At 32.7% G+C, this 16,798-nt stretch overlaps 1 protein-coding gene across 2 annotated transcripts in view; it reads left to right on the top strand.

Moving 5' to 3' along the window:
* LOC114338637 (maternal protein pumilio-like) overlaps positions 1-16,798 on the top strand; it is a 443,967-nt gene that overhangs the window by 156,000 nt on the left and 271,169 nt on the right. The window contains exon 4 of one of the 2 annotated variants that reach the window (XM_050644222.1): positions 10,845-10,922. The exons of the other annotated variant lie outside the window; for it this stretch is intronic. Within the exon in view, the coding sequence (XP_050500179.1) occupies positions 10,845-10,922 (78 nt within the window). The remainder of the gene's footprint in view (positions 1-10,844; positions 10,923-16,798) is intronic. 2 annotated transcript variants of the gene reach the window in all.

The raw sequence follows: 16,798 nt of genomic DNA, 5'->3' as shown, positions 1-16,798 counted from the left end.
GCGCCATCGTGTTATATTTTGCGCTAAGGCCTTCACTCCTTCACCTCATTCCAAGACTTTCATTGACCTCTTATCTCGTCCATGCTGGATCTTCTCCAAGTTTGTGCTGGGCGACCTCTTTTACTTTTTCTTTGGGGATCCCACTCTAGGGCAGTTTTTGCAATACTGGAACTATTTTTTCGGAGTGTGTGACCGATCCAACCCTACTTTCTGGACTTTATTTCATTTTCTACCCTCTTTTGTTTGGTCAGGTGCAGGGGCGGTTTCTCCATTGGTTCACTTGTGCAGTGAACACCCCTTAAAAGTTCATTAAAATACAATTTTTTTAAATCTCATAAATATTATATTATTAAAATATTTTGTTAATCTCATAGAATCATTAAAATTTAACTTTATTTATTAATAATATTTACTTGCTCTACGCCGCTGGATGCACGTGGCAAAGTACAGATACTATGCTCTGGTGCAGAATTCAAATTGAACCAGCCAGTACTAACTTACCCCTGTGTTAGAAAGAGAAATCTTAAAATCGGTGAAAAAGCCTTTCGCGTATCTAAAACAGTGAGGATTTGTGCACTGCACACAGAGACCAGTGCAGCGTTTCGGTTCACAGTTTGGAATTTTCTGTTGTGGGATTTAGTTAAATACGGTTAAATCTTAAATACAATATTAATAGGTTTATGATGGAGCCTTATTCAGTGGAATTTATAAAAGAAAATGCAAATAATTTTGAAAATCGACTTCTTATAAAAACGAATGGTCAACTTCGGTCGGAGATAGGTACAAGAATGTGCTATAAAAAACAAAAAGTTAAAATGTTGCTTTAAAGTTGAACAATATAAAAAATCAGCGTGGTTGTGCGGATGTGATAAACTACATTCTTTGTTTTGTTTTCATGTTTAGTATTTTCAAAGAATGAAACTATTTCTTCAGAGTGGACAAACATGGGCGTTCGGGATTTATCTCATTTATCAACAAAAATTAAAAAACACGGATCTTCCTAAATTCATTTAAAAAATGAATTGCAACTCTCAGATATTGGCAATATTGATGTTCGCCAATTATTAGATTCTGGGTACAGGAAAAAAACGCGCCGTACATTTTACCTCAATGGTGGCGTGGAAATAAATGCATTATTTAATCGAAATTAGTTACAGATTTTATGTATACCTACCATACATAAATAATAAAAAATGATTAATATTCCACATTTAAACAGGCGAAGCACTCACTATTGATAATTTTTTAACGAACGCCTATGCAACAAGTGAATATATAATTTGGTGAGAACCAGGAAAGTATAATAGTTTCACTAATCCGCTAAGGTCCCGCTGAGATTTTTTCCCTAAAAATTTTTCGCCTGTGCCGCAATTGCCCGCGGCTTTTATTCACCGTTTCTATAATTACATTCCTTAATTGAACACCCTTTTTAAATTACCACGAGCCGCCACTGGTCAGGTGTAGTAGATCTTCGTTTCTGTTGGTGTTTGGCCAGAAAATACGAACGATTCTTCGTAGACATTTGTTAACAAATACCTGTAGTTTGTCTGTAAAAGGGTTTTTGTCACTTTCCAGGTTTCACATTCGTAGAGAAGGCAGAAGCATACTCTTATCTTATAGATATTAAAGTAGGTATCTATAATTTTGTCAGTCGTACAAAAGTCTGTACATATGTAGTTCCTCTAATCGGCTTGGCTCACGCTTGTTAAAACTGGTTTCAATAGCCACTTAGACCTGAATGACAGGTTTGTGGACTACAAAAATTTGACTTCGACAACTTCAATTGCAATTTACGTCTTTATTAGTCAAAATTCAGAGTTAGCTCAATGATATGAAATGATTGTAATTTCGAGACGAATCTATTCATTTAAATTTTATTGCATTTGAGCAATATTTAATTTGAGCTGTGCTAAATTAAATTTGACTCAATAGTTTATACAAAATTAACGATTGAATTTCTTCTTCTTCTTTTTTTATTGAATTTATTATGCAAAATTATTATATTGTAGCTATTTTAACCTTCGGATGACCAAGCGGGGGAAATTGTGACCCCAGCGAATGTTTTTCTTTAATACATTCAAAAGTATTTTCAATTTTTAACTCATTATTTTTTTATTTGGCTTTAATATCATTCTAGATATCCTCATATTTTGAAATAAAAAAAATTCCCTATATTTTACGAATAAAAAAATATATTCTGAAGTTGATGTTTAGTAAAATAGCGTCTATTATGTGTAATTCCAAGTAGTTTAACGCTAATGACGTCGACTTTACAAAGTAACAAGACACTTACTCAACATACACACTACACATGACACTAATACTGATGTTGTGACTGGCTGAATGACATAAAGTCCATGCCATAAAAAATTTCATTTTTTTGTTAATTGTCATTTTTGACATTTTTGACCGGGGGTCATTTTTCCCCCCTTGGTCATCCGTGTAACAAAAAAAGGTTAGTTATAGGAAGGTTAATTACAAATCGAATCGGACTTCGTACGATCCGATCGGGAAATTCTTTTTCGGATACGTTGAATGGTTTATAAAAATTCTCAATGTTTCTAAATTTTACAGGCCTATAATTTTAAACGGATTCTTTTCTTAGTCCAATTTTTTTTATTTCGTCGAAATATAATTAAAAAATAAAAATATTTGATCATTTGAAGTAGGGACTTTTGTGGTATAAATTAATTAAGCTACATCGCTCCCTGGCCAATCGTTTAGATTTTAATTTATTTCTTCGCCTAGTTCTTGTTTTTTTGTCACATTTGTCACACTAAGTAAATGATCAGATATAAACAAAACACAAAGAACATGAAATTAAAGGATTCTCGTGTGAATATTACATAGTTGTAAACATTCATTTGTAGTCTTTGGAATGTGTTAGCATGGTTTATTTCTTTCCGGAAAGGGTAGTCACGAAAGTCACAAATGTGGATGTCCTTAAAAGAATCAACCAAAAACGCCAACTTTTCGAAATCATCAAGAAAAGACAAACGGCGTATCTGGGTCATATCATGCGAAATGAAAAATACCAGTTCCTTCAACTTATAATCGAGGGTAAAATTTAAGGCAAGAGAGGAATGGGACGCAAGAAAATGTCCTGGCTCCGAAACATAAGGCAATGGACAGGACAACGATATACTACAATCTCTGATACATATTGCAAGAAACAGAGAGTTAATGGAAAATGTCATCGCTAAAATTCATTAGTGGATTTGCATCTGAAGAAGAAGAAGAAATGTGCCAATATAAATAGTGAAGTTGCAGTATTACATGTTCGCCTAGATTCATTCAGGCAAGTAGCAGCTGTATCTGGATCAACCGAGCTTGCGTCCAAGCCATTTTGAAGAAGAACATATTGCAGGCTTTGTTTATTGTCATTAAAAATGTTAAGGTGATTCTTACCCTCGCTTAGGTGTACGTAAAATAATCGAAAATATCAGAAAAATGTCAAAAATAACTGTAGCTAGGTTTTTCAAAAATGTTATCGTAGGTCTTGATAATGCATCTGTTTCGTTTTCGTCCGGTCACCCTGTATCATGTGAGTTAATCATTTATCATAACTAGTTAAAATATACATACAGTCGGAAAAATGAAAGAATACCCATGAACGAACATATAAAACACGCTGTATTTTCCTGTCACCGTGTCACAAAGAAAATTGCCCAGCGCAAGTACATGTAATAATAATTATTACATGTACTTGCGCTGGCCAATATTTTGTTTGACACGGTGACAGAAAAATACAGCGTGTTTTATATGTTCGTTCATGGGTATTCTTTCATTTTTCCTACTGTATATCTCTACATAGCTGAACTTGTACATCATTGTTACAACTACTCCAACTGTAGTGTTAATATTGATTTAACTATTTTTATTTTTACCCATTTCAAACGCTAGTCATTTCCTCAATTTTCAAAGAACTTGCGTCATACCTACTAGTTGCATTGATCTATTAGTCGAAAGCATAAAAGACGAATTCAAATTTTATGCTGATGAAAGATTACGATATTGTCTCCAGCGATTTTATCTGCTGTCGTCCGCAGTCTTATTTTAACTAGTTTTTGAATAATAATAATGGGTTTCGGAACCATTTGAATACATTAGTATTCTGCTTAACGATATTAGTAGTATACGGGTTGTCTACAATACAAAAATAAGGTAAACGTATTTTGCAACAAAATTCATTGTTATACATAGTTGGTTAAAGTTACACAATTATTTTCTCAGAGGTCAAATGTAAGAATTTTTGGCTTTTTTGACTTATGGTTCTGTCACGATCAAACTTCGACATAAACATGACATGATAAAAGCAAATTTTGGAGCTCTTGATTTTTTTTATTCGTATACAATGCTTTTGCATACGAATATATAAAAGTCCAAAACCAAAATCATGGTATTCCACAAGAACCCCCATGAACAAATTACACCCAACATATAAATAAATGGTATCACCCTTCAGAGTTACCAAAACTTCATATACCTGGGCAGAGAGCTAAATAGTCAGCTAGACCACTCAAAAGAAATTAGAAGACGCATTGAAATAGCAAGGTCTGGTTTCATAAACATGTGTAAAATGCTCTGTAACCCCAAGCTATCAGTCACAATAAGATTGAGAACACTAAAGTGTTATGTGTGGTCTTCGTTACTATATGGCTGTGAGACCTGGACATTAAAACAACCTGACGTCAACAAACTTAGGGGTCGACAAGACAAAAATTCTTGTCTTGACAACAACTTCTTGTCTTGTCTTGAAAAAAAATCAAGAAATTTCAAAAAATCTTGTCTTGACGTTTTCTTGACATCTTATATCTTGTCTTGACTCAAGAAATTTCAAGATCTTGAAAGTTCTTGATTACTCGGTCCGGTGATTCCTTGGCGACCATTTTATTGCGTTTCGTGCTAACACGGCCTCCGCTGCCACTCCCGATCTGCATTTGTTTCCTGACGAACCCAAAATTGATGTGTAGTTGTATGCTTAAACTAAGCATTTTGTATATTTCCAACATATTCTAAACTTAGCTGTCCAGGATTTCATAAAAATTGTTGAGCCATATCGAAACAGTTTAGACATCAAAAAAGATTTTGATTATTTGGAGGATGAGATCGAAGTAGAAAATGTGATCTAAGTGATACTTAGATCTCAACTCTCCTGTTGAGTAAAATTAAATACCTTGTCAAAAAAATCAAAACTCAGTGCAAGTGCAACTTAAACTTAACAGTGCTTGCGAGGCCATAAATTGTAAGATGACTATGCCAGAATTAGTTGTGCCTACAAAATAACCTTCAACTTTCGAGATGCTAACATGGGGTTTAAGTGTAAAAAATACTTTAACTGTATTTTGCGACAACAACGAAAATTCAAATAATTGCAAAATATTAGATAAAGAATGGTTCTGATCAGTAAATTTTGTCAGTAGGTATCTGAGAGGGTTTAACACTTTCTTCAATTCTCGAAGGGGAAAAATATTGCACACTCCCATTGGTGGTAATTGGAGATATTTTACTTTTAGACAAACTGGAAATATGGGCTCATGAACTTAATAATACAATTGATAGAGACGCTAGCGGTGAGCAATTAATTTACTGCATTCAAGCTGCGAGAGATAAAATACTGAAACACTATAACAAAACTAATTGGACACACTGTATAGTTCTTTTTTTGAATTATATTGTTCTTATTTTTTTCCTATTTAAGAAAGCTGATAATGATGACTTACAATCTTGGAAGCATGGAATTGAAAAATACTTAAATTAGCCTAGGTCAGAATATTCTGAGAATAATAAAAAAAAATCCCTTATAAAAGGTATATATTTAAAATTTAGTTTTCGATTGGTTTACTAATCATCATCAGTGCTTACCTGAAATGAATATAACCTGGTAAAATAATGCAAAGATTTTGAAATTTTTTTGCATTATTTTCCCAGGTTATATTCATTTTAGGTAAGCACTGATGATGATTGGTAAACAAATCGAAAACTAGTTATGTGATCGTGATGTAACCCTTTTTAAGGATTTTAAATATACCTTTTATACAGGATTTTACTGTTTTTTGTATTATATGGTATACAGCCAACTACAGGAAAACTTTTTCCTTGTGGATTCTGAGAATATACTTGATTGGCGAAGAAGACACGAAAGTATCTACCCGTCATTATAGAAAATGACCAAGGATTTTCTCAGAACGCCAGCAACATCTGTACCTGCGGAAAGGATATTTTCAAGAGCAACATTAAGAGTAACAAAGCCAAGAAATCGGCTAGGTGTTGATTCCATCAGAAGGATTATCTGCCTTAATTCATGACTTCAGGTGCCATCAATTTAAAAAGGTGCTAAAAGACATCGCACACATCTTATGGAAAATATAATGTCACTCAAATTCAATAAAATTTATACGAATAGATTCGTTTTAAATTAACGGCCAAATCTTATCATTGCGCCAACTCTTAATTATGATTAATTACGGCGCAAATTGCAATTAAAGTTTATCGAAATCACATTTTTTGAGTCAGTAAAAGTGTCAGTTACCATCATTATTGCTCTGGGTGCTATTCAAAAGAGCTTAAACCCCCCGCTGGGCCTAAGCGAATTAGTGAAACTAATCCTCTGATTTATGGAGTACCGACAATTTGGGTGTTTTAAAATATTTTTTCTCTCTCTAACTTATGTACGTATCCATTTGATTTCAGATTTATTTATATCAATTTCTGCTCTTATTATTGAAAATATAGAGTTGGCGCAATGATAAGATTTGGCCGTTAATTTAAAACGAATCTATTCGTATAAATTTTATTGAATTTGAGTGACATTATATTTTCCATAAGATGTGTGCGATGTGCGTTATTTAAAATAAAATCTGAATTTTATTATTAGTCAAGATTTCTTGTTTTCTTGACAAGAAAACTTGGTATTGACATAAAATTTCTTGTCTTGTCTTGAAATATAAAATTGCTTCTTGTCTTGATCTTGTCTTCAAGATCTTGAAATTTTCAAGAAGTTGGCGACCCCTAAACAAACTGAATTCATTCGAAATGTGGATCTATCGCTGAATGCTAAGAATAAGCTGGATCAGCAGAACTACGAATGAAGAAGTACTGGAAATAATGAACACACGTCCTCATCTGTACCAGGTAATATTAGAAGGCAAAATCGAAGGTAAAAGGGGTATAGGAAGAAAGAAAAAATCCTGGCTCCGAAACAGAGATTGGACCCACCACCACAGGGAATGACTTAATTCATCAAGCCAAGAACAGAGAGAAATTTGCCATATTGATCGCCAACCTCAATAGAGAAGGTTTTTAGTAGGAGGAGGATAATATACAAGTCCATCAAATGTAAGTAACTCCATCAGCAAAGAAAATAAAGGGAATATATGAGACTATAGTGACAAGTATCACTCCATACGGATGCCAGGTATACAGGCAACGCTGAGAGCAACGGAAATGGATTTTTAGAGAAGAGCAGCAGGAAGATTGAAAAAAAAAGGATTATCACAGACGACTTATCGACCAAATATCTTATCTGGTTCGGACATATACATACAAAGAATGGATGAACAACGAATTGCAAAGGAAATACTAAAATGGCAACCAGAAGGTACGGAAGGAGGAAAACGAGAGAGGTAGATCTAGAAAAAGGTGGAGCAAAGGAATAAACAAAGAACTGAGAGAAAGAAACAGAATATGGCCTATGGTACAACCAGACAAAGTGGCGATTGTAAGTCGGAACACGATGGAGCACGTTATCTACTGACATGTAGTAGGAGTAGTAGTAAATGGTAAATGTAAGTAAATGCATGCCGTAATCCTCAAAAGAGGCTTCATAAGCCAAACATTTATTTCAAGTTAAAAATAAAATAAAATTTTTATTTTTAATTTTTAATTCAGTTGCAATGCGAAGGCAAAACAATCTTACTTTTCATTTAGAATACGGAGCGCAGTCCAGTCCCTTGAATCGCGATTTTCGGCTCTTATTGGAGCCTCATCGGAAAGAACGTAGGCTTGTTCTCCATATCCCAACTGATCCGTACTGAGAGGTTTTCCCACCCATTGCAACTGAAGTAAAAATATTAGGTGACTAGGGTCATCTGGCAATTAAAAGATAAAGTTTTCGATCCTAATAGCATTATTAATAATATTTAGAAAATATTAAAATATTACTAAAAGATTTTTAAATCGAAAACTTATTGGTCCATTTCCTTGGTAACACCTCCAAGGCTTCTAAAATTTACAAGCCAAATGGATGCTGAAGCGAAGAAGACAAGAGGGAATTCAAAAAACTTACAATTCACGACCTCGTCTGTTCAGCTGGTAAATTCCAACAGAAAATGGACCTAGTTACTCGAAGGAGTAAAGACCAATATAAAAATAAAATAAAATTTTTATTTTTAATTCAGTTGCAATGCGAAGGCAAAACAATCTTACTTTTCAATTAGAATACGGAGCGCAGTCCAGTCCCTTGAATCGCGAATCTTCTTTTTATCTTCTTTTTTTTTCTTTTTTCTATTTATTTCAAGATTTTGTACATTTGTACAAATTTGTACATTTTTATTATTGTTGTCCATGTTTACGTAATAGTACAATATATAATACAAGAAAAAGTGGAGGGAAAGAAGTTGATTGGTCGAAAGAAACTTTCATGGTTATGTAATGTCAGACAATGGTGTGGTTCCACAGGAGAATTATTTCGCGCAGCAGCCGATAGAGAACGATTTAAGGAACTTGATGACGTCCAACGTCTGAATACGTACACGTCGCCTAAATAAGAAGTAGTTGAGTAGAAATTCATATTTTCGTGTGATAATAATTTTATCTACTCTATGTCATATTATGTATCAGTTTTTAGTTTGTGAAAACTGTCATTATAGATAGCAGTGCGTGAAGGGTTTAAAGTGTGCGTGAAGTAACTTTGTATTTTAAATGGGATTTACTTTTTTGCACACTTTCAATGGGTTTTTTGTCACACTTTCGTGATGACAATATGAGCAATGACTTAACAAAATTTTTGACACTTTTGTGGTTTGAAAGTAGTTAGGATTTTTAAATGTCAAAGTTCTAAAAATTGTAGGATAGAAATCAATTCCAGTGACGAAGAGTTACAGTTTTTTTATTTGTTTATCGAAGAGTAGATAAAATATTGTATGAAACTGTGCGTGAAGTACTTTTTGCGAGCTTACGCGATGTATAGCACTCGCTCCGTTGTCGCTCGTGCTGTAAATATCGCGTGCGTTCGCAAAAAGCATACTTCACGAATTGTTTCATAAATAACTATTTTTCGTTGACTTAAATAGCTAAGACAACCAATATAGTATACGGCAGTTAGAAGGTTTACCTTCTTGGAGGCTATCGTGGGCTAATGCATGCTGTAAAATTAATAATACAAAACAAACCTCCTTTTTCAGTTTCTTTATAGCAGTAATATCAAGGTTATGAGAAACAACAAAAAACTAAAATCACTTTTGGTTTAATTGTTTGGTTTGGTTTAAAAGTTAGTTTAAGATGTAGGTATCATATGGCGAAAATATCTACAAGGACAGTCCGAATGTAGTAAGGAAGAATCTAAAATTTAGTCGAATCTATATGTCAAATAGAGAGGGGAAAGTTTATTAAAAAAGAAATTTTTGTAGCAGGTGTCAACTAATCGTCATCTGTAAAAGATGCTTAGATCTGATGTTAACCCGGGAGTGCACGGGTGTGGTCCATCAGTCCATGCAAGAATGACAACAATTGCTCACTCCAGCTAATAGCGATATTTTTTAAACAAATTTATTATTCGGTTTTTAGATATTTAATAACACGTCCTCACAGACCCCATCCCTCCACTCGTGTTACATTTGAAAGTTAAGATTCATATACTGCTTGTAATTTGTAATGTAGATTTTTTTGTTTTTGGCCTAAAATATATTATTTATGAAAGATTTAGATATAAATATGACAAAAAAATATGGGAAGGGGAGATTTGAACCCCCATTTCTATTTTCTACCTTCTATGTCTATCAAATACTCCTTCCTATACCAGGCTCATTAGAAGTGGCCACCAATAAAAGAGGAAATTGCAAATACATACTGTAGAAGACGGAAAACTCGATATTTTTGCACATTTTGTCTGTCCTGGTTGTGTATGGTATGGAGTATATTGGTAACATGTTACTCTGAGTGCACAGCGAACAATTTTAGGGTAAAATTCAAACTTTTGTATTTTGTGCAGAGAATTTTTCTATTTCTTGTTATAACCCAATTTGTGTAGCTTAATGTTTTTGTATTTTAATAAAACATAAATGTGTAGGAATTTTGTAAAACATTTATTTACTAATCAGTGCTAATAAAAGTTAAACAAAGCAGATAATGCAAGGTTTTAGATTAATTGCTATATTTTTTAAAAATTAAAACAGAACGAAAATACGTTGACACATCATTAAGTACTAGACAGGAAACCGACAAAATACTTAAAAACATTATGTGAATGCTTTCTGAAAATTGTGGGTCACTTAAATGTTGGTCCTGATAGATCCCACCCGTCCACTGGTGCGATTTTCAAACCACCCGTCCACTGCCGGGTTAATATAACAAAAAATACGTTTGCTAAAAGATAATGTTCTTTTTATTATTTTACATGCATATCAGAATTATGAAGTAAAAAAAGTTATTCATTTTTTTTTACAGTAAACTCAAAGTTAATGTGTGCATTAAGTGGTTATCCATTTTTGATTGCATAAGAACAGCATTGTTTATATTGTAATTCACTAATTTTTACACTACAAAAGAATATTATCGTCTTAACAGTTATGTCCAAAATGGTTTTATTTGCACTATTATTAATGGATATTCTTCTTCTGTTACAGGTGAGTCAAGGTTTCAACCAAATACAAAGCGGCTTTGTTGGTGACGGCGTTTTTAGTCTCGTTCGAGGACAACAGCAGGTATTTATCTTTTACTTAAAAATATTATGCTTTTGTTTAATTGTCACGTGTTGCACGTATTTGTTGTTTTAGCAATGTTTTTTAAGTTGTTCTTTACTTCTTGTTATTTTTTTTTACATGTGTTGTATTTAAGTCTTAAAAACATTAAAAATGTAATATAACTTCTTTAATGTGGAAAGGGTGCTGTGTTATACTACCGTTGGTGTGTAAGCAACGTAATTTTGTACAATAAAAAGATAAAAAGTTGAGTTTCTTCTTCGTGTTGTTTTATTCTTCTTAATTAAATATTGTCCTATCTATTTTACTGGATTCTCCTTATGTCAACTGTTCATCCAAGCGGATGATTAATTCTGTCTTTTTCCACGCACCAATTTTCGCACAGAAAATAATTGTGTCACGCACTTATCGAACAGAACTGGCAGTTGTTAATTCGTCGTTGCATGCTTCGAAACATGTATAGTAAACCCCAGAGAGATGCTGTTTTAAGAGTGCGCGCCATTCACAGTAGTCACAGAATGTTGGACCTCTAAAAATATTAATTAATTGATGGATATCTATCACTATATAAAAATGACTAAAGTAAATGAAGTTGACAGATACATAAAATCTCTTAGCTTAGAATGGTTAGTAGATATACCTACAGAGACGCCCACACTCAGATATATGTTGAGAAGGATAACTAACAGGACATCACTATGGCCCAGGTGTAACGGAATGCTTAAAAGAAGATAGCTGAATGGGTGTAGAAGAATATATAAGAGCAATGAATGAAAGAGTGGAGAGTTCAGTAAAAGGGAGGAAGAAATGGAAAAGACTCGAGAGCAGTAAAGGCTTACAGCAAGCTATAATTACGTAGAGGAATAATCCACCTCGCCGAATAATAGAATCTTGAACGCCATAGCGTTAGCTATGGCGTTGGAATTTTAATGAACTGAAGTTGACGCCAAAATTATCGTAACTAGAAGACGAAATATTCCATTAAAATTATTAAAACACAATTTTAACGAAGCGTGAAAGAAAGTTCATTGCTTTTATGTTAGAAATATGATATACCAAGAATATGTACAGCTGGTTCCAAAAAAAAAAACTGATACGACTCTTTAAGCGTATTTTGTAGAAAATTGAGCAGTGTATTTTGAAGGATAAATACTTATTATTTACATGCTGCCAAATCTTAAAATTTGTCAGATAACTTATTCTGTTCAACCCGTTCAACCTCAAAAAAATGGCTGTTTGTTTGTTTATTTTATTATTTGTCTGTCATAATAAATATAATATAATGTCAGACCAATCATACACTGCTCAAAATAATCAAATCTTAGTAAGAGTCGTATCAGTTTTTTTAGGAACCAGCTGTACATCAAAAATATATATTCTGGTAGTATTCTTTCTTTATTTGCTCTTATTGATTCTTCCCTTGTATTTTAGTCCTTCCTCAATTATATGAGTTTGGTAATTAAGTTTCTAGACTGGTTTTATCCAGTATAAAGAGGTGGTATTATACAGGGTGTAACAAAAATACAGGTCATAAATGAAATCACATATTCTAGGACCAAAAATAGTTCGATTGAACCTAACTTACCTTAGTACAATGTGCACACAAAAAAAGTTATAGCCCTTTGAAATTATAAAATGAAAATCGATTTTTTTCAATATATCGAAAACTGTTATAGATTTTTTATTGAAAATAGACATGTGGCATTATTATGGCAGGAACCCTCTTAAAAATAAAATTATAGTGAAATTTGTGCACCCCATAAAAATTTTATGGGGTTTTGTTCCCTTAAACCCCCCCAAACTTTTGTGTACGTTCCAAATAAATTATTGTTGTGGTACCATTAGTTAAACACAATGTTTTTAAAACTTTTTTGCCTCTTAGCACTTTTTCGATAAGCTAGTATTTATCGAGATATTTTGAATATTTTTTGAATCCACCACATATTTGTATATGGTATAGAGCAGAGGTTCTCAATCTATGGTACATGTACCACTGGTGGTACATAGAGCTTACAATACCGAGCCAAAATCTCAATACCGGTATTTGGTATTTAAAATTTCGAATACCGGGATGCCGGTATTAAAACCGGTATTATGAATAAAAAATATACAAGTTATATTTATACTATCCTCAGTTGTTATATCGACTTGTTATTAAATAATATATGAAACCTATTAAATTTTGTTTTGAAATGAGTAGATGTTGTTTATAACATTACATAGAGAGTAGGAATAGATAGATATAAAAAATGTGCAAATAGAAAAACTATATACAGTAGGAAAAATGAAAGAATACCCATGAACGAACATATAAAACACGCTGTATTTTCCTGTCACCGTGTCTGTCACGTATAGTCTGTCACGAATTCTAGGAGCTTTATCACGTGTACACCTTACTTTTCTTTTTAACTAGTCTTTATCACTAAGAGAGCATGTCTGTTTAGAGTTGTTGAGAACCAAGAGAAGAGAGACTGGTGTATATAGTTGCCATCAAATTATTGCAGAAACCTTAATCTTTTATTACAAAGTCATTAAATTTGTATTTGAGTGGTGTAGTTAAGTTTACGGCACAGGTAGAAAGTAATATTTATTTATTTATTAAGCTTAGTAGGCCTTGAAGGCCTAGAACGACAGATAGAATGTAATAAAAATGTTAATCTATTGTAAATTTAAATATTATACTTCCTCTCTAACGACAGAACTCAAATACAAATGACTTTGTAATATTATTAAAATACAGTTTTATGCAATAATTTGTTGGCAACTACACTCTAGGGGAGATGATAGTCAAGAGAGAGATTTTCTTTTAGATAGTCCAAAAATGTCCGAATTTCTAGAGGGTGTGGATTAAATGTAGGGGTAGGAAATATTATTACTAAGGGTTGATTTTAGTAATGATATTGAGATTGGTAATTATATGCATTGATACAGCGAGAAATATAATATTGTTTTTCGCATTTTTAAAAATTGAACACATTATGCTATGATATTTGATTAACATAGCGTGTTGGTGATGTTCCTCTCAGCATAGCGCTCAGCTAGGAATTGAATGTTTTACTGTATTATACTCGGCCAAATTTTTAATACCACCAATATATATAGACCACAATTTGCTTATTAGAAATTTTTAATAAAAGAAGAATGTATAAAACGATAATAGAAAGTATTGGGTTGTACGGTGCCGAACTCTGGGAAATAAACCAAAGAAACAAATCAAAAATTAAGGCAATGGAAATGAACTATTGGAGACGATGTTGCCGGCTCACTAGACTTGGTAGGGTGAGAAACGAAGATATTAGGAGAGAAATGTAAATTAATATATGTAGTAGCCCAATAAATGACCGTTTTTCAGGGGCAACTCCGAATTGCATGAAAATTTGGATTTAGGTTCTACTTACCCTCCACTTCAAAGTTGAATTTGTGCCGTTGGTTGCATTTAGTTGGGGGGTGAAAAACGCGTGTTTAAAATAAGCCTCGAAATGGATAAATTGACAGATTATAAGCAAGTTTCGTTCTATAAAGTTTTTTAAGTAAGTCAATACTTTTTGAGTTATTCGCGATTGAAAATGTTGATTTTTCGACAAAAAAACTACGTTTTCAGACCGTTTTTCGCAAATAACTCAAAAAGTAAATATTTTATCGAAAAAAATATTTTTAGCAAAAGTGTAGCACATAAAAAAACGAAAAAAATGGTATATCAGTAAAGTAAATAAATTGAGCAAAAGCAAAGTTGTAGCTCATGAAAAATGCGTTCTTATTCGTCTAATTCCAAATCGAATAATTCAACGCGAAATCACCGAAAAATTAAGCACTGTTCGGGAAAAGCTTATTAACATTTTTAAAGTAACTAAAAAAATCTTTATACTTGTTTTTTACAAAAGTCTCTACCATCAAAAATAAACGAGTTACACTGAAAAAAAAAATTGTCCCTTTTTTGGTAAAAAAATCGTGAAAACCTCCCTCTATTTAGCACATAAATAAAATTAATCCTTGCCGCTTTACCATTTATTTTAACTGTATGTGTACTGTTTATACGATCTGTAAGTTTGATTGGTTTAAAGTGCTTATTTTTGAAAAAAAAATGGTTTTATAGTAAAAAAATTTTTCTAAAAATCTTTGAAAAATTTCCTTTTTTCAAAATAACTTAAAAAGTATTAGTGATAAGAAAAATCTTAAAGAGTAAAAAAATATAGGTTTTGACATTATAAATATGCTAGTTTCATTTTGTTTTTCCGTAAGACAAAAATTGGTTAAGATATCGCTGTTCAAAATTTGCATACACTCGTGATTAGTGGCCCGTTCATGCTTTTTCAACTACACTACGCGTCATAGAAAACGGGCACCCTAAAAAATGGGTCATTTTTGATCTCGCGTATCTCCTTAACGTCTTGTCCGATTTAAGTGATTTTTTGAATATGTTATAGTCTTATTCTTTGTCAATATCCTTGTAATAAAATTTTTGCTAAACAGGTAAATTTTCATTATATACCGGGTGTACGAATCAAACTGTGTTTTTTTCTCAAAGTTCGCAACACCCTGTGGAATATTTTAGCCTTTATAAAATACAGAAATAAAATCCCAACTATAGCCTCACGTTTTCTGAACATTCTGTTTTTTGATTCATTCTCTTATGTTGGACAATACAAAAGTTATGTACTTTAACAAGTAGTCATGTTCTTCATCAGTATAGGTTCTTTGTAAATAAGTGCGACAAACTTTAAGGGGCAATTCTGCATGAAAAAATAATTACCGTTTGCTTTATAAACTTATGTCCGCAAATTCTTCGTTTACGAGATACGGGATGTTAAATTTTTTTTACAAACTGACGATTTATTTTATTGCCCTAAAACCGGTTGAGATATGCAAATGAAATTTGGTAGGTTTTAAGAGATAGTTATTGCGAATTTTTTGATTTGCAATCAAGAATTTTATATTCACTATTGGCGTGCATATGGGTAATATGACCGATCATCTTACCCGTATGCACGCCAATGGTGAATATCAAATTCTTAATTGTATGTCAAAAAATGTGCAATAACTACGTCTTAAATCCCACCAAATTTCATTTGCATATCTCAAACGGTTTTAAAGCAATAAATAAATCGTCAGTTTGTAAGAAAAAATTCAACATCGCCTATCTCGCAAACGAAGCATTTGCGGACATACGATTATAAAGCAAACTGTCATTATTTTTTAATGCAGAATTACCCCTTAAAGTTTGTCGCACTTGTTTAGAAACACCCTGTACTGAAAAAGAACATGGATAATTGATAAAGTACCTAACTTTTGTATTATCCAACATAAGCGAATGAATCAAAAAACAGAATGTTGAGAAAACCTGACGCTATAGTTGAGTTTTAATTTCAGTATTTTATAAATGCTAGGATATTCCACAGGGTGTTGCGAACTTTGAGAAAAAAACACAGTCTGATTCGTACACCCGGTATACAATGAAAATTTACCTGTTTAGCAAAATATTATTACAGGTATATTGAAAAAGAACAAGGCTATAACATATTCAAAAAATCACTTAAATCGTACAACAGGTTTAGGAGATACGCAACCTCAAAAATTACCCATTTTTTAGGGTGCCCGTTTTCTATGACGCGCAGTTTATAACCCTTTCAAAAATAAGCACTTTAAACTGGTGAGACTGACAGATCATATAAAAAACACATAAATAAGTATAGTATATTGTACAACAAGAGAGAAAAAAGACATAAGTATTTCTCACGAGCGCAGAAGTTTGTTGGAACGAGCCGAGGTACGAGGCGAGTGCCGCAAATCAAGCGAGGGAGAATTATGTCGTTTTCTCTCGTGTTGTACACTGTACTTTTTCTATGGATGCGTTTTTGTCAAGAGTTCAATCTTCAAAATTA

The sequence above is a fragment of the Diabrotica virgifera genome, chromosome 1, assembly GCF_917563875.1.
Source record: "Diabrotica virgifera virgifera chromosome 1, PGI_DIABVI_V3a".
NCBI lineage: Eukaryota > Metazoa > Arthropoda > Insecta > Coleoptera > Chrysomelidae > Diabrotica > Diabrotica virgifera.
The sequence above is the reverse complement of the archived record's forward strand: the minus strand, read 5'-3'. Positions and strand labels throughout refer to the sequence as shown.